Here is a 19,436-nt window from a genome sequence, read left to right as displayed (position 1 = left end):
GCACAAGGCCAGCAGCAATTGAACAATAAAACGTAAGAGAACAAATACTTCAATAAAGTGTAATGTCAACAGAGCGGTAAATCTCAGATCCAACGCTATCTGTATCCCCGTTATCAAAAGCACTTAACTTCCATGACAAGAACCTGGCACAAAGCATAACCATCAGACATAGATATGCAATACTATTCTTGTCATCTATAGTTACGTGCATACAGTAGGTCAACATTGTAAAAGGTTAAACTGACATGGCACATTACACAATCATAGAGATCACTTTCTGACTCGGGCACTAAGTTCATTACAATCCTGTACACATTAGAGTCCCAGAGTGGCCAGGGAAAGCATACAGCATCTGTTCCAGCTTAGGGAAAAAGACTTGCACAGAAACTGGCACCATGGATAAGATAATAAACGCGAATTACAGAAATGATAACATAGGGAGCGCATAGGGAGTGTTGAATCTGAGATAAAACATGCGCTCAACTTAGAGCTCAGTTACAAACATAATATGCCTGTCCAGGCATAACAATGTTGTGCTTTTATGGTGCAATACTCAATAAAAGTGTTTTAAATTTTACAACATATCATTTTATGGAGAGACCTGCCAAGCAAACCCCTCAAAAACACAACGATGATGTGACCTTTGTGACGATTCTGTAGAAATCAGGTGTGTCATGAGACGTTTTATAAAACTAACCAGTGAGACTGTTTACCAGGTTCTGTGTTGTTACCATGGTGACTCATGTAATGTCTGTCTTTTCTTCTTTTTGGCAGTGCTTGTCACTATTCTCAGTAGCGGGCCAGAGGCATCTTGACCTAGACCGGCGGCTGCTACCATGACGGAGAATGTTCCCACTGAGAGGATGAGTACACAAACGAGACGACAGAGTGGCCCTGAGCACAACAGAGTGGCTATCCTGTCACTCTAACCCCAGGTTATCAGGAGGGACCAAGATCTAATGGAGTGTGGAGGAAACCACTTGTCAATCACAGGTGTTAGGTTGGCACACTGTACCAACGTGAGAGAACGATGTAGTAGGATGTCCCTTGGGGGCATCCGTACCTATGTAGGACATGCAAGGGTTAGTTTAATAAACAGGCTGGAGCTAGAACCTTGTGGTCGCACGTCTTTATTTTAGATCATACTACATAGTGTCAGAAGTGGTTTTAAAATTCACATAAACGTGAAGGAGGTACCAAGTAAATCATACATGTGACCAGTAGCCCCTACCATGCACAGAGTAATGGTGAGGCAGAGAGAGCTGTGAAAACAGTCAAGGGACTGCTGAAATAGAACAAGGATCCATACAGGGCTCTGTTAGCTTACAGAGTTACACCACTGCATCATGGGCCGTCGCCTGCCGAGCTCCTGATGGGCAGGAGGCTGCGTTCCCCATTGCCTGTCTCGCCAGCTCAGCTTAAACCCCGATGGCCTAACAGAAAGGCCTTCGCTGAGAGGGACAAACGTCTGAAACAAACCAAACGGGAGACTTTAATCGGAGACACCGTGCTAAGGAGAGGCCAGAGCTGCTGAAGGTCAACGTGTGTGGATTACAAACTCAAAGACACCAGCAACAGTGCTGAGGGAAGCGGATGCCTCACGCTCCTATGTGGTGGACACAGGCTCAGGAGAGGTACGAAGGAACAAAACACACCTCAGAGCTCTTCCAGATCTACCAGCCACACAGATCTACCAGCCACACAGACTGAGGCCACAGAAAACGTACAAAAAGAGGGTGAAGGAGAGAGAATACTCACAGAGCCACAAGCGCGCCCAAAAAGGGATGTGAAGTCACCAGAGTGGCTGAAAGACTATGTTACTTGAAGAGAAAACATACTGTTGGGGACCATACCCAGCAAAAAGAGACTGTACCTAAAAGTTAATGTTCATACTGTGTGATTTAATGCTTTCATACTGTTTCAGGATGGGAAGTAGCATGTTAGAGAATAATACTGGTTTCCAAATTGCATTTCAGTTATGCTTCAGTGGTTTTGCATGTTGAGTTCTTGTTCATGGGAGAGGGGAAGATGTAGTAGGATGTCCCTTGAGGGCATCCGTACCTATGTAGGACATGCAAGGGTTAGGTTAATAAACAAGCTGGAGCTCGAACCTCGTGGTCGCACGTCTTTATTTTAGATCATACTACAAATGAGAGAGGGACCGCGTCTGTGTTTTGGGGGTGCATTCATAGTTCCTTCCAAAAACTGCTAAGAGCACCGCCCTAAGGGTGCTGTAGCACTCATAGCAGTAATTTCCCTCTGACACTGTGAATGATGTGGTAAATGTATTTGCATCACTGACAGGAATGTGTCAGAGGGCCAGATGTAACCGGGACATTAGTCACATGATACTGAGGTCACAGCATCATTCAAATCCCTCCCTACTCAGCACCCCAGCCACAAGGAGATAACACAAACACCGGGCCTGGGTGAACTAATACTGTGATAGGGTTTTTATAACTTATAGCTTTACAAATATACCCAGCATCTCATCTGTCACAGCACATTAACGTGCCACCAACAGGTGGCATCTGTTGCCACATTGTCACCCTGGTTATCCCATGGCCTGAGTAGTCACGTCCTGTTGCGCATATATAACTAATTCCACTGTGTTTCCCCTCGTAAATACACTGGGCCTGGTATCCTGTCTGTCCACTGCTCCTAACCTTGATGTGTAAGAGTGTATTTGTGTTTGTACTGTAATCTAAGTACATGTGTGACATTGATTATCATGAGGGTCATAAACAGATGCAATACAAAAACTCACCCACCCACCAACCAACCAACCAGAGGGAAGAGTCTCAAACATGGTATTTATCTGCTCCATAAGATTCTGTGTCATTGACTACAGTTCAGGACACCAGGACTTATTCCATAGGTCACAAGAGGTTGGGGTAACGTGACACTATAAAAAGGTTAGAAAGACACTTGAAAAGATAAATGAAAAAGATTTTTCCAGCCTCCCGAGTGGTGCAGTGGTCTAAGACATTGCATCACAGTGCTAGCTGTGACACTAGAGAGCCTGGTTCGAGTCCAGGCTCTGCTGCTGCCAGCCATTGGCCCAGCGTATTCTGGGTTAGGGGAAGGTTTGGCCTGTCCCATCGCGCACTAGTGACTCCTGTGGCGGGCCAGGCACAATGCACGCTGTCAAGGTTGCCAGGTGTACAGTGTTTCCTCCGACACATTGGTGCGGCTGGCTTCCGGGTTTAACGGGCGTTGTGTCAAGAAGCAGTGCGACTTGGCTGGGTTGTGTTTCAGAGGACACACTGCTCTCGACCTTGGCCTCTCCCGAGTCCGTACGGGAGTTGCAGCGATGCGACAGGACTGTAACTACCAATTTGATATCATGAAAAAGGGCTACAATTCTTTTTAAAGACACAAAGAAAATACGCTACCGGACAAAAGTTTTAGAACACAACTCATTCAAGGGTTTTTCTTTCTTTTTTACCATTTTCCACATTGTTGAATAATACTGAAGACATCAACACTATGAAATAACACGGAATCATGGAATCCTGTATTAACCAAAAAAGTGTTAAACAAATCAAAATATATTTTATTTTTGAGATTCTTCAAATAGCCACCCTTCGCCTTGATGACAGCTTTGCATACTCTTGGCATTCTCTCAAACAGCTTCATGAGGTAGTCACCTGAAATGCATTTCAATTAAAAGTTGTGCCTTCTTAAAAGTTAATTTGTGGTATTTCTTTCTTTCTTAATTCATTTGAGCCAATAAGTTGTGTTGTGACAAAGTAGGGGTCCAGAAGATAGCCCTATTTGGTAAAAGACCAAGTCCATATTATGGCAAGAACAGCTCAAATAAGCAAAGAGAAATGACAGTCCATAATTACTTTAAGACATGAAGGTCAGTCAATACAAAACATTTCAAGAACTTTGAAAGTTTCTTCAAGTGCAGTCGCAAAACCATCAAGCTCTATGATGAAACTGGCTCTCATGAGGACCGCCACAGGAAAGGAAGACCCAGAGTTACCTGCTGCAGAGGATAAGTTCATTAGAGTTACCAGCCTCAGAAATTGCAGCCAAAATAAATGCTTCACAGAGTTCAAGTAACAGACACATCGCAACATCAACTGTTCAGAGGAGACTGTGTGAATCAGGCCTTCATGGACGAATTGCTGCAAAGAAACCACTACTAAAGGACACCAATAAGAAGAAGAGGCTTGCTTGGGACAAGATGCATGAGCAAGGACATTAGACCAGTGGAAATTTGTCCTTTGGTCTGGAGTCCAAATTGGAGATTTTTGGTTCCAACTGCCGTGTTTTTGTGAGACGCGGTGTGGGTGAATGGATGATCTCGCATGTGTATTTCCCACCGTGAAGCATGGAGGAGGAGGTGTTGTGGTGTAGGAGTGTTTTTCTGGTGTCACTGTCTGTGATTTATTTAGATTTCAAGGCACACTTAACCAGCATGTCTACCACAGCATTCTGCAGCGATACGCCATCCCATCTGGTTTGGGCTTAGTGTGACTATCATTTGTTTTTTAACAAGACAATGACACAACACACCTCCAGGCTGTGTAAGGGCTATTTTACCAAGAAGGAGAGTGATGGAGTTCTGCATCAGATGACCTGGCCTCCGCAATCCTCCAACCTCAACCAAATTGAGATGGTTTGGGAGGAGTCGAACTGCAGAGTGAAGGAAAAGCAGCCAACAAGTGCTCAGCATATGTGGGAACTCCTTCAAGACTGTTGGAGAAGCATTCCAGGTGAAGCTGGTTGAGAGAATGCCAAGAGTGTGCAAAGCTGGGCATCAAGGCAAAGGATGGCTATTTGAAGAATCTCAAATATAAAATGTATTTTGATTTGTTTAACAATTTTTTGGTTACTACATGATTCCATATGTGTTATTTCATAGTTTTGATAGTCTTAGTCTGCGGTCATAGTCTTCACTATTATTCTGCAATGTAGAAAATAGTCAAAATAAAGAAAAACCATTGAATGAGTAGGTGTTCTAAAACTTTGGACCGGTAGCGAATATATATATATATATATTTTTTTAAATGCTTCATAACCTGATTTTCTTTCTTTCTTTCTCCGAATGAATTAAATGTAAAGTCCTAATGCAATTTTTAATTATCCCCCTTAGACTCTGGGCTGGGTTGTTGTGTTTGGTTTCATTAAATGCTGCTATCTTAAGGTTCTCACTGGTTAACTTGGCTGGCATGAGACAACCAGCCACCGGCTGGCCGTCTCACCCCGTTACACTCCCGAATAGAATAACAGGCAGTGGGAGAGAGTTTATAATGCTGTTTTATGTGTCTGTTTGAGTCTGGCAAGAGGAAGATAACTATTGATGTGTGGAATAAAGGAAAGGGGAAACTCCCTGACAAACACCTGCACCAAAACACATCTCAACTACCAGTTACCCAGTGTGCTCATACACTCATAGAAAAAAGGGTTATTTGGTTGTACCCAGAGGAGAAACATTTTTGGTTCCACGTAGAACCATTTTTGGAAAGGGTTTAACGTGGAACCAAAAAGGGTTCTACTAAGGGTTCTCCTATGGGGACAGCTGAAGAACCGTTTAAGGTTCTAGATAGTACACTAGATAGCTATCTACAACTTTCCATGACCAAAAATGCATTATCTTAAGCATCAGCAACATTATTCTCGACGATGGAATACTGTATAAGAGGCAGAGTGCGTGGTGTGTGTGTGTGTCTGTGTGTGTGGGATTCCAACTACCTGGAGTTCCTGTAGTCTTCTGTTTAACCTAGAGCGCTTGGGTTAGTCTGTGTGCTGCTGACTGTTCAGTGGTAGAATGATCAAAAGACAGACACAAGGAAAGTAGGCCTCTCTCTCCCCACTCTCCCTCATGTTTCATTAATACCGCTTTTCCTATCTCATCCTATGACCAGAAGTATCTCTAGACAGATGCTTGCCTCTCACTAACTATTCCCTTCTTTCAGGCGCCTCTCTAACCTTCTAATGAGGACTTGTGAGAGAAGTATTGCTAGGAGGCAGAACGGTCAAGCACCCAGAACATTCCTTCATCTAGGATTCCTCCCAAGAGACCATCATCAACATCACTCTCATCACGCTCCATCTCCCTAATACACCCTCTCCATCTGTTATACTCTCCCTCTCTTTCCCTCACACCCCTCCCTATTTCCCTCCATCATGTCCCCTCTCTTTTCCTGACTGTCCAGTGGCTCCTCTGCGGTCTATGCTGCTGCTCTGATGACTGCCTGTCCTTCATGACTCCAGCCTCCTCTCAGTGTGACCTGTTCCAGGGGAGTCGTTGACACCCCCAGCGTGTGAAGTCAACCGCTGACCACGGGAGTCTCATCACTGAGGAATCCTGCTTAGGGTGGGCTAAGAGGGGTGGCATTCCTCACACATACAGTACATCATCCCTTAACTGCACCATCCCTCATACCAACCTGTCACCCGCACGACATCCCTCCCATACACCCTGGATCAGCAGGGGGGACAGGGTCAAGGGTTAGCCACGTGCATAACCAAATGTGATTCTGTTTCTGGAGCTGCACATGGAGTTTTCATGAAGACTAATCCTCCTCTACAAAATAAGACAGGAATGTTTATGTTACTAACAAACCACTGCTGACTCCCCTGTCCTCCCCTAGATGTAGTTCTGAGTGAAACCATGGGAGCCAGAGGGAGAGTGAACGCCGTATGATGAGAGGGTGGGGTGAGGTATACTGTATGTGTTAAAGGATGTGACTAAACTGCCCACTTCACAAACACAGTCTCCCGTTTCCCTTCCACATCAAAGACCATTGTCTAAGCCTCTCTGGCTGGAGGCAGCCGCTCATTCCCAAACACAGGAACAGAAGCAGAATGTTGCGGTCGGAACGTTACAGCAACATCACAGAGATGTTGTGAGAATGTTGTTTTTGATGTGTGTGCAGGTCTGAAAGTGGGCGCGTGGGAGAAGAGAGCGCTGCTCAACTGGTGTTGAGTGTACTGCACAGTCAGGGAGAACTGCAGTGCACCCGATGGCAGGGCTCTAGTGGTCGTCTGTCTGAACGACGTATTGTCTGAGCAGAGCAGAGGGGCAACCCCTGTCACCCAGTCAACACATGGCAATCAATCTTCAGAGTGCTCCCTCAATCAGCACAGCACTTCTGAAGCAATGTAATAGAGAGTGGACAAGAGGCTCAACAGCAGTTTGGTTGCGTTTGATCATTGATCGAGTCATGGCCCTTTTTTCATTTTCTGACACAGATTGGGGCAGGCTGTGTTTGTTTGGATGGTTGCCCTGGCTACGACAGGAGTAGAAAACTGTTGCTCCGGGCAGCTGTACAGGGAGTGTGTTCGGATGGCACAAGGCAACAGAAAGAACGAAAAGAGGGAGAGAAAAAAACTAGATTGAAAGTAGAACGTAGTCTGGAGAGTGAAGAGCAGCCGAGACTGTCGGCGACAATGAAAATGGAAGAGAAAAGCTTCCACTAATAGACTGGCTGGTGAAACGTCAGTGAGTGTGTGTGTGTGTGTGTGTGTGTGTGTGTGTGTGTGTGTGTGTGTGTGTGTGTGTGTGTGTGTGTGTGTGTGTGTGTGTGTGTGTGAGAGAGAGAGAGAGAGAGTGAGAGAGAGGCCCATGCGTTGGAGGCAGCATTACGTCTAGGGAGCACCTCTCTTTCCCAGGCAGGCTGAGGATGGGCTAGCCTCCCACATTGTGGAGCAGAGCAGGAAACTAACTTAGCTGGTGGAACAATACCTACCTCTGTCACCAGCACCAGGTCTGAGGGAAACTCCCCATTACCTCCCTGTGTCTCTCTCTGCTCCAGTAACACCACAACAAACACTAACACACCAGAGAGCAGTAACACTAAACTACTGTAGCATACCACAACACTGTTTCACCACAAGATACAGAGAATAATAATCTCTCTCTTACCAGCAGTGATTGCGCAACAGTGCTATCAGCATACCGCTGTGCGTCTTCTGTGAATATTCTGAATGTGATGTCCTATATAATCTGCAATTTTGAAATATGTTTAAAGGGAAGTAATTATACACAAATTTGTTTGTTACTCAAGAATTCTTTCATTTAAGAAACGGTTGTGCACAAAACATGAAATTAATATAAACAGTGTGGAAGGGCTTGAGGCAAGCGCGGACATGGCCAGCCCAGCTCAGACATTCATTCCAGCACTGACCTCAGCCATAACCCTCCTCTATAATCAGAGACAAGACATTGGGTGCCATAACGTTCCATTAGAATGCACCGTTCTAAAGTTCCATTATATGTAGCAGCCCATGCAGCAGTGACTCAACCACTTCCATTTCCTGAGTGGTGGAAGCCAGGAACACTGCCTATTATTTGTGACTCACTGATTCGCAGCGCAAGACCATTGCCACTACTCTATATATGGCTCGGAGTATTACCATATAAGGAGTGCTTAATTTGTCAATCGGGAGGAGCCGGACCAAAAAGTGAGCGCGGGAAGAGTGTGACGAGATACCGGAACGTATGAAAAGAAATCACACTTATAATAAAGCATTGCATGCATATCATCACATTTGCATAGTGGCATCGAGCAGTAGAGTAGAGGCACTTACAGAAGTTGCACACATGGGACATTTTTGTGGGACTTTTATAAACGCATTTCATGCAATTCTAGGTCATTTTACATGACTGGAGACTTTGGCGGAATATTTTTTAATACTGCACAAATGATCGAAATGGCAGGCTACTTTGATACGGACAAACTGAGATAAATAAAAACGACCTTGTCTTGAATCCAGCAATAGCCATTAGGTGTGGAGACGCATCGAGGTGGAAATTATAGTCCTTAAAATGGTTCTCACTGACTCACCCAATGATGCGGAACTCACTCGCTGATGCAGTCGTGCCAAAAGCATCTCTTTCTCTTTTGTAAAACAATATTTGGAAGTTGATCAAATCTTTTGGTAGACGACACCATAGTCTTCTCTTCTCAGCAGGAGAAATTTGTTTTCCAACCTGTATTTTCCCTCGATTGTATTTTAAATATTGCATAGGAATGTAGCGTTCCTACTGTAGGTTATTCCTTGTTAGGTTATTGGACTACAATCCACAGCTAGGCTATTTTTAAAAAGAAGCTATTGATCATCTGTGGCTAAATGATAGGCCTTCTCATGGTGTAGTAGGCTAATCTGAATGGTTTCATTTATTTGTTCTATCGGAGGGCCTGTTGTCCTGACCTCTGGCAGTCTCTATGGGGGTACCACAGGGTTCAATTCTCGGGCCGACTCTTTTCTCTGTAGATATCAATGATGTCGCTCTTGCTGAGGGTGATTCCCTGATCTACCTCTACGCAGACGACACCATTCTGTATACATCTGGCCCTTCTTTGGACACTGTGTTAACTAACCTCTAAACGAGCTTCAATGCCATGCAACACACCTTCCGTGGCCTCCAACTGCTGTAAAATTCTAGTATAACCAAATGCATGCTTTTCAACCATTCGCTGCCGGCACCCGCCTGCCCGACTAGCATCACTACCCTGGATGGTTCTGACCTAGAATATGTGGACAACTATAAATACCTAGATGTCTGGCTAGACTGTAAACTCTCCTTCCAGACTCATATTAAGCATCTCCAATCCAAAATCAAATCTAGAATCGGCTTTCTATTTCACAACAAAGCCTCCTTCACTCACGCTGCCAAACTTACCCTAGTAAAACTGACTATCCTACCTATCCTCGACTTTGGCGATGTCATCTACAAAATAGCTTCCAATACTCTACTCAACAAATTGGATGCAGTCTATCCCAGTGCCATCCGTTTTGTCACCAAAGCCCCATATACTACCCACCATTGCGACCGGTACGCTCTCGTTGGCTGGCCCTCGCTTCATACTCGTCGCCAAACTCACTGGCTCCATGTCATCTACAAGACCCTGCTAGGTAAAGTCCCCCCTTATCCCAGCTCGCTGGTCACCATAGCATCTCCCTCCTGTAGCACACGCTCCAGCAGGTATATCTCTCTAGTCACCCCCAAAACCAATTCTTTCTTTGGCCGCCTCTCCTTCCAGTTCTCTGCTGCCAATGACTGGAACGAACTACAAAAATCTCTGAAACTGGAAACACTTATCTCCCTCACTAGCTTTAAGCACCAACTGTCAGAGCAGCTCACAGATTACTGCACCTGTACATAGCCCACCAATAACTACCTCTTTCCCTACTGTATTTAATTAATTTATTTATTTTGCTACTTTGCACCCCATTATTTTTATTTCTACTTTGCACATTCTTCCATTGCAAATCTACCATTCCAGTGTTTTACTTGCTATATTGTATTTACTTTGCCACCATGGACTTTTTTGCCTTTACCTCCCTTATCTCACCTCATTTGCTCACATCGTATATAGACTTGTTTATACTGTATTATTGACTGTATGTTTGTTTTACTCCATGTGTAACTCTGTGGCGTTGTATGTGTCAAACTGCTTTGCTTTATCCTGGCCAGGTCACAATTGTAAATGAGAACTTGTTCTCAACTTGCCTACCTGGTTAAATAAAGGTGAAATAAATAAATAAATAAATATTGTTTTTATTTACTTTTCTGCTCTTTTGCACACCAGTATCTCTACTTGCACATCATCATCTGCTCATGTATCACTCCAGTGTTCATCTGCTAAATTTTAATTACTTCGCTACTATGGCCTATTTATTGCCTTACCTCCTGACGTTATTTGCACACACTGTATATAGACTTTCTTTTTTTCTATTGTATTATTGGCTGTATGTTTGTTTATTCCATGTGTAACTCTGTATTGTTGTTTGTGTCGCACTGCTTTGCTGAATCTTGGCCAGGTCACAGTTGCAAATGAGAACTTGTTCTCAACTTGCCTACCTGGTTAAAAAAAGGTGAAATATATATTTTTTAAATAAGGAAATACATGAAGTGCAATGCTGGAGAGATGACAGTTGCAGGTTCATGCCTATCAGAGCAGAGAGGGATCATGGAAAATGAATTTCATTCTAGTTATGTGAGAGATACTGGCGCGCTTCTCACACAGCCATGCGTTGGTCTCAAACATAGGTTACGGTGTTGCGCAAACCATAAACCCGGCCCGGCCCAACCCAAATCAACTCTTAATCTACTTTTTCACATTTTATCTGGGCGCAGGAGAATGAACAAATAAGCAATTAGAATGAACTTTGATGGCTTTTATTCAAATTTTTATATTGCAAAAAGTGACAATTAATTTTTCATGACACGAAAGATACCAGATCTGGCCAAATAAGTTCCGGAACAAATCAGTCCAAAATGGAGAGAAATGTAGCACTGGATATAAGTGTTCCTGGGGTATTTTACCTAGCACTTGCATGAGAAATGTGTGTGCGTGTGCATGTCCCACATATGTCCCATATTATTAGCAGCATAGTGGTGAGGCCCAGTCTGTGTCTATAGAGTAAATAACCACTCACCCCCTGTGTGGAGTCAGAGGCTACGGACAGGAAAGTGATGTCATCTCTCTTCTTGACCAGCCGGTTACACACCACCAGGGTAACCAGGGAGATCACAAACACCCCCAGGTCAGGAGTCAGCAGACGCACCACACCCCACGGTCATCCAGGGGCAGCCTAGAAGAAAGAGACACATGCAGAGGTCAAAGGTCATCAAAGACCTAACGAGGAACTACAACGTTTACATTCTCACACACTTACACAAAGACAGTAAAGAGGGTACATAAACAATAACATGTACCACAACCAGTGAGTCATAAGATCAAAGAACAAACAGAAAGAACAAAAAGAGATGTAAGAGTGAACATTGGCTGAATTCTGCAAATAACAGTAAATGATCTCCACACACAGTTCAGGGAGGCATGATCCTCAGTGACAAGATACACAGACCCAATGTGCTGTTTCCAAATATTCCTCACATACCTGGATACACCGACATGCCTCGATAGCGTCTCCCACAAACTACCTGTAAAGACAGAGAGTGTTAGGACTACCAGCTCTCCCCAGGCCACTCTGTCTCTACCACGGAGTGTTGTTTAGGGGGGGGGGGGGGTCATACAAGGCAAAGACTCTACAGAAAAACTACAACATAGCGTACAGCTACCATAGATGTTCCCATGAGCCCCCAGTATCTCTGGGAGTAAGCCACCGTGCCAGTATTTGAACGGGTTTGGGAGGCATGGACAGACTGAAGCTGGAGTCAGCATGGTGGACTAGCTCACAGAGAAGCAAATAATATGACATCAAAGAACACTGCTTGAGGTATTAAAGCTCCTTGAGGACACAGTTATTTGGGTTGGCCAAAATAAGCGCAGACCACAAAACAAAATCCACATATTCTACAGTCGGACGGTTGTAAGCATGGTGCATTCACAAGCATCCCTTACAGCATTCCACGCTGGTGGCTAATGACAGAGCAGTCCACTGAGTGTAAAGAGAGCTGGACTTAACGCGTCAAAATAAGTCAGAGGTGGAGGCTATGATTTCATGGAGTTTCTTTCGACTAAGTCAGGGGTGTCAAACTCATTCCAAGGCCTAGTGACTGCTGTTTTGTTTTTGTTTTTAAGACCTACACCAACAGGTGAGTGGAGTTCCTTACTAATCGCTGGCCTTAATTCATCAGTCAAGTGAGGAAGGGAGGAGCGAAAACCCGCAGACACTCGGCCCTCCGTGGGATGACTTTGACACGAGGTCTAAGTGATTTGATTGAACCTAAACAAGCCCCTTATGTATGGCACGGGCCATTGTTAAGAAATGCTGACTGAAAACACGGCAATGGAACGGCCTGTGTCAAAGACGTCTATATTAACTCACAGTTGTTTCCCAGCGCATGGTCCAGGTCAGGGATAGTGTACAGGCAGATCTGGAAGGAGACATGGGCTAGCAGGAAGAGGAGACTGGTGCAGAACAGAGCCTTGATGAAGCGTCCAGTATGTCCTGGAGAAAAGAGAGAGATGGAGTTAGAGGAGGGGAATGGGGGGGGGACCATGTAGAATATGAAAGGGAGGATAACATAACAATCAGTTCCTCCCATCCCTCAGGTAAAATAGGTTCAGGAAATAGCAGGGTGCACTGTACTAACCGAGCTTGAACAGGACAGCGGGTCATTATAGAGGGTGTGGGTTGAAGTGTTTTCCAAGGACCTGTCCTGATCTGACTGAACTCAACATCCTCAACATCATCCCACCTTCAAATGATGCTTCCTTTTTCCACCAGTCAGAACACATACTGAGACCATGGAGGCACTAGTAATCACAGCAGTACGTTTATAGTCTAAGCAGGAATTGCTTGTAACAGTTAATTGCCCGTTTTTAAACAAAATGGGAACATTGGACTATTATCAAGCCTGTGGATGGCATGGAGGTACTGCCCGTGCCGAACTGTGCTGCTGACCATAAAATGCCCCCCTGCCCGCTCTCGCCCCGAATCCCCTCCTCGCCAAAGGTTTGTGTGAGGCAGCTTTGATTGGTCTCCTCATAAAGCTGTCAGCTCCCAGCTGGTGTAAAACAGGCCACAGTTAAGACAGGCACAAACTCCCAGTGTAGTGAACGAACGCTGCAGGTCCCTGTGGAATCCTGGGGGATTTTCCCTTACAGGCGTTGACTGGCTCAAAAAATTAGCAGCTACAAGTCAGTGTTAAGGGACGAGCTTAGGGCTTTGATTGTGTTTTATAGGGCTGTTTTTCTCTGTGGCCTGCAGGGTAAAGGGCAGTTTAACGGCTCAGTGCTGCTCTACCACCCCCTCAATTACAGCAGACAGGAGGCTAGGTACTGCATTTACAGGCCTATCCCTGATCCCAGATTTAAGTTTATTCCACGAACACCAATTTACATTTATGACTAATACTGAACCTGAAGATTAGATCATATTCAACGTGGCATTGCTAGCTAGAGGTAGCACACCAGAGCAGTGAGAGAGGATTATCCATGGACCTTCTTTCTGAGCCTCATCCTTTCAAATCATTTCACGCACAGTCAACCATATTCACGTTTGATTTCACGCACACCACTCAGTGATGTGAACTTTGTGAAAAGGTTAAGATGCCCCCCCTTTCCAATTGTGCTGGATCAAGATCCATCACAGCCACTCTCTGTGTTGGACATGTTTATCTTTCCATGTATGAGATGGAAAGAAAAAGAGAGAGACGTGACAGAGCTGATCAAATGTCACACACACAGCCTGCCTACTGTAACCACACATGCTAATAACATCTCAGTGTGTGTTTTGGAAAAGAAGGGACCTGTCCAAGAGAGGAGTAAATAATATGGGAGGCGTTGTACACAACTAAGACCACCTGTTGAGGACGAGGTCATCCTGACTTACTGCAGACAGCTCTACTCAACCGCTGCAACCCAAACCCCTGCACATAAGCTCATCTGTCCCCAAGTGTGTGTGTGTGTGTTTTAAGTTAAGTTCACTGCACCGTCTTCCCTCTCTTCAATCCCCTGGCTCTCTACCCCTGCTACTGGAAAATCATGATGTCATTGCCATTACATGGACAGTCTCTTTAAAGCTCAACTCCAAAACAAATTCTGTAACTGCCTTGCTAATCGCCAGCATGTGTCCTGTGTCACAGTATAGTTGAAGGCTATTGAGTCCTTCCCTCTCTTGTAGGACCTGAAGGGCTATAAGCATAACCTATCATAGTTCTTTCCAGGGTCGTCATGAAGCTGTCCATCAACTACATTCCTACGTTACATTACTCAGGACCGTCAGCTAGAGTAACATGACCTCTAAAACATCTAAACAATATGCACGTCTAGACCCACCTACCTGTATTTACACTGTCATTGCACAACACTAAGTAATCTGCGCCGTAATCGAAGTTTTGGGATAGTTTCCTATTCCAAGAGATAAAGTAGGAATGGAATGTGGAGGTGCATTCCAGTGTCTTAATACAAGGCCAGAGGGAGACAGCTCCTCACAGGGAACCAGAGCATTCTTTCCAGAGCAGGTTTCATATGATGGAGATCTCTCTGAGGAGAGACCAGCACAGCCACCAATGTGGAAACGACATCTGAGACCTGCAATCGCTATGCCTAAGTACTACCAACACATAACACAAACATTATATTAAAATCACATCCACCTTCACACCAGGGATTGGTTTTAAATGTATTTTATTTATATAACCTTTATTTAACTAGGCAAGTCAGTTAAGAACAAATTCTTATTTACAATGAAGGCCTACACAGGCCAAATCCGGATGACGCTGGGCCAATTGTGTGCTTCCCTATGGGACTCCCAATCACGGCCGGATGTGATTAGCCTGGATTCAAACAGGGACTGTAGTGTCGCCTCTTGCACTAGAGATGCAGTGCCTTAGACCGCTGCGCCACTCGGGAGCATGACATGACAGCCATTGCAATCATTGCCTCATCATGTCTCGTCAGATAGTTCACTATCTGAGAAGGTCTGGTTTTGGATCTGAGTGGGAGTAGCAGTGTTCTAGGTGAAAGTCAGAGGTGAGCAGAGGCCACTGGGTAGTGTAGTTCACTACAGGGAGATCAAACCCAAACTCAGTGAATTGCAGGACCTGTTCGCCTTTTCTAGATAATATTTTCAGAGACAGGCAGAAATTTGCTCTGGTGACTTCCTTAAAAAAGAAGGTTTCAACGGGCGCCCTCCTTCCCCACTCGCCCTGGTGCTGTATGCGTCATAACCTCAACTAAAACCTGCAATCTGGGGTGACATTACTGGATTTTCCATGAAACAGGGTCATTTGGAGGAATTCTAACATTTACGAGAGTAACTCTGAACAATGTTCTAACAAGTCTTGTGACTGTAGTGCACCTAACATGGAGGGGTGCAACAGGGTTCCTGGGCCCGGGTTAGAGTGGAAAGAATAACTGTGCATGTTAAAAGAGCAGGGTATTATGTTTAATTCTCAGGCCGCTAAACAGCCACACAACTTTCACAGTTTGGTCTGGAGGTTATCCTGCAGCTGTTGGGTTGATTTATTCCTGTACACGATTTAGACTGAAGGGAGATGGGAATAATAGTTACAAGTCGGAAAAACAGAACCTAATTGAGTTTCATCCCTGAGAAATGAGTCGACTCCTGCCAGGCACTCTGAGTAATACTGTGCTGTGTTTGTTTTAATTCACACAAAAAAACAATGTATTTTCTTTAATTGCATTGACCTAATTTGTAAAAGGGGGAGATTTCAAAAAAGAGGACCTCAGATATAATGGCTTATTTTTTTCCAGCACATCATAAAAAGCTGGTTTAGATGGCCAGTGTAAACAGGGCTGTTGTGTAGAGAAGTCTGCGGGGCCAGCCTCCGGACACAACAGTTCAGGGTACAGAGGGCGTTGCGGTTTAAATGAGGGCACTGTAGGCCTGTTCTTTTCTGATGATTATTCCCTAATGGAATTTGGCCTTTAGGTACCCTCTCTAATTCTAGAGGTCACCGTAAAGCAGGACTAAGTAACTGCTATCTGGGCCCTTGAGCCATAAAATCAGCCATAGGTGTCCTTAAGCGATTAAGACGTTTCAATTGTATAGTCTATTCAACCCCAAGGTCTCAGCCTTGATTTAATGCTTTGGCACCAGACACGGAAGTGTGAAACAACGCAGAGATAAGGCAATAGTATTTAGGTATGCCCTCCCCTCTGGAGGGTGAGAGATTTGCTGTGAAACTCTCAAAGTAATGACTTCCTATATCTATGCATGTCTATTTGTCTCTGTCCGTCCGTCCGGTTGTCTGTCTATTAAACCTTTAAACATAGAAGTTTTTCGCCTTGTATTTTGCTTCGTGCATTTCTCCACACCTTGACCGGTTTTCAATTCCTAACACCATCCACTGACTGGAAACACACACACTGCATCTCTGGCCTACACCACCCGTACGGTACACACTGCATCTCTGGCCTACACCACCCGTACGGTACACACTGCATCTCTGGCCTACACCACCCGTACGGTACACACTGCATCTCTGGCCTACACCACCCGTACGGTACACACTGCATCTCTGGCCTACACCACCCGTACGGTACACACTGCATCTCTGGCCTACACCACCCGTACGGTTGTTACGTTCCCCAGTTTATGTGTTGTAGTTTGCGTATTTGCATGTGTTTATTTCAGGAAATGGCTTCCTGAAATCCCTCAAGCAGCTGATTGGTCGACTCCATGGCTAATTGGAGAGCTGACCCCGCCCCCTCGTCAAGACGCAGCTGTCTCCAATTATCCATTCATTCTGAAGTTATATAAATGCCAGTGTTCTGTTCAGGAGGGAGAGATTTGCTGGGAGGTCATTGCAGAGATTTTGCTAGAGAGATTTTGCTGGAGATTTTGCTGGGCTGAGAGTTGGTATGTTTTGTGAGTTTGTTGCTCAGATAGAGCTTATTTGATGTCCTTTGTTTCTTAGTTTGTTTGTGAAATTGTTTAATATTCTGTTTCATTTGTTCCCAGGGGGGAAGGGGAAGGCACCTAGGGAGTGCATAGGCAAGAGGCCCGCGGGCTTACATATACCCGTAGCATATTCGCTGTCTAGGCACACTAGGTAAGACCTGGGCGGACCACCCCCTTGTATTTTGGTTAGGGCACCAGGTGGTGCTAAATTAGGTAAGTAGTGGGTAGGCAGGTAAGATAGGAGAGGGGGGGCTTTGAGATTTACTTTCTTTGCTTTGGTTCCATCCAGCCCCTTTTCCCCATATTACCGTGTGAAGGAATAAAGTACTGGTAAACGGTACCACATTCTGCCTGTTGTCATTCTTTCTTGCACCTACAGTCCATACCTTTTTTCACTTCATGGAGAGTTTAGTTGTAGCAGGGTGTTGCGTTCCCTCTTCATAGAGGCGTGCGTAACAACGGTACACTCTGCATCTCTGGCCTACACCACCCGTACGGTACACACTACATCTCTGGCCTACACCACCCGTACGGTACACACTGCATCTCTGGCCTACACCACCCGTACGGTACACACTGCATCTCTGGCCTACACCACCCGTACGGTACTGCTAAAATATTAGAGTGAGACAACACACTCACTCTGCTAGTTGATCTGCTTACTAGAGGGATCTCATTCACATGTTCTATGTGTGTAAACTCATTACACTAAGCTACATTTGTTTAAAAACCTCTACCAATCAGCAACAATAATCAGCTACCCGGAGAAACAGCTACCCGATAGTAAACAAAAATGACTGACAACACCGACATTTCTGTTTTCTTGTTTGCATTACATGTTTGGATCTTACACCATGTCCTGCTGCCTATGCTTATCTGGGCTGTTCTCTGGCATCCTGTCCTGTCGCAGTGCTGCGTTGGTGTGAGAAAAGCTGGCGTTTGCGTAAGAAGACTGCTGAAATAACAGTGGTGTGTGGAATCCCAGTTCCTGTTGGGGGCAGAGGAGCGGAGGGCACATAGCAGGCATGCCTCTGGGAAAAGCTCCTCTCTGGCCCCATGGCCTCTCACTCTCAGGGCACTAATCAAACCAGGAGAAACAACCAAACCGGGGTCCACCGGCCCTCACTCCTCCCACCAGGGTTGGGGTCAATTCCATTTCAATTCCAAATGTTCCTCATTGAAAAGCATTAAAGACAACTGGAATTGAAATGGAATTGACCGCAACCCTGCCTCCCACATAACTCCCAGCAGCAGAGGCTGCTGAGGGGAGGATGGCTCATAATAATGTCTTGAATCGAGTGTAATGGCTGGAATGAAGTGAATGGAATAGTATTAAACAGATGAAAACCATTCCATTCCAGTCATTATTATGAGCCGTCCTCCCCTCAGCAGCCTCCACTGCCTAGCCGGTAAAGGAAAGTAAGGGTCAAGCTGGGCAAATATCCATAATATAGCCAATATGTTTGTAGGTGTACTTTACATGTCAATTAATGAAGATAGTGTTGTAATTTGTTTTCATTATTAAAATGATTTACAGGTTGACATGGTTCGTGATGAAATATGTCTCTTTTCAGTGCACACTAGCAGTAGATCATTTTGTCCCATGTGGCAGTGGACAGATACCTTACATACTGATGCTAGTTCTCTCTCATTATTCAAAATGCTGGGCTCTATTTTCAATGGCTAAACCTGCTCCATTTCTCCATAGGGGAAAATGACAAATAGTGGACTCATATTTGTCTGAGAACAGACAGCTGTCCTGTCCAATATATCAGAATTGGAACAGAAATCATCTGAAATCACCTGCAAACTAGTTGTCAACGGCATTTACGGCCCTTCCCTAAGTTTTTTCTCTGCCCAGTTTAAGCTGTGGTCGGCTTTGAGTACTCATGTAGGGAGGCCTGGCCTGGTGTGCATTTCCCTCACAAGCCCTCATTTATCAGCATGACAGTCTGTGACAGTTGGACTTTTGGGCCTTTGAAAGCCACATGACGCCTTCCTCAACAAATGACACACAAAACAAAAACCAGAGGGGACATTCAACCCTCCATGTCTCAAACTGCTGTTACCCCGGGGACATGAAAGCTGTGGATATGGGCGATGTCTCGACAGAGGTGCCTCAGGAAGGGACGTTG

The 19,436-nt window shown here is 45.0% G+C and overlaps 2 protein-coding genes across 2 annotated transcripts in view; both read right to left on the bottom strand.

Moving 5' to 3' along the window:
* The window catches only part of LOC135552033 (piezo-type mechanosensitive ion channel component 1-like), a 36,967-nt gene extending 25,086 nt beyond the window's left edge, over positions 1-11,881 (bottom strand). The window contains 4 exon segments of the mRNA XM_064983399.1: positions 1,328-1,468; positions 1,603-1,606; positions 11,538-11,559; positions 11,866-11,881. Coding sequence (XP_064839471.1) covers positions 1,328-1,468; positions 1,603-1,606; positions 11,538-11,559; positions 11,866-11,881 — 183 coding nt within the window.
* Positions 11,866-19,436, bottom strand: part of LOC135504576 (adenine phosphoribosyltransferase-like) — a 47,275-nt gene continuing 39,704 nt past the window's right edge. The window contains exons 7-8 of the mRNA XM_064923288.1: positions 12,757-12,879; positions 11,866-11,908 (exon numbers count right to left, since the gene is read on the bottom strand). Coding sequence (XP_064779360.1) covers positions 12,823-12,879 — 57 coding nt within the window. The 3' untranslated portion in view covers positions 11,866-11,908; positions 12,757-12,822. The remainder of the gene's footprint in view (positions 11,909-12,756; positions 12,880-19,436) is intronic.

This window comes from Oncorhynchus masou, chromosome 2 (genome assembly GCF_036934945.1).
Source record: "Oncorhynchus masou masou isolate Uvic2021 chromosome 2, UVic_Omas_1.1, whole genome shotgun sequence".
NCBI lineage: Eukaryota > Metazoa > Chordata > Actinopteri > Salmoniformes > Salmonidae > Oncorhynchus > Oncorhynchus masou.
The sequence above is the reverse complement of the archived record's forward strand: the minus strand, read 5'-3'. Positions and strand labels throughout refer to the sequence as shown.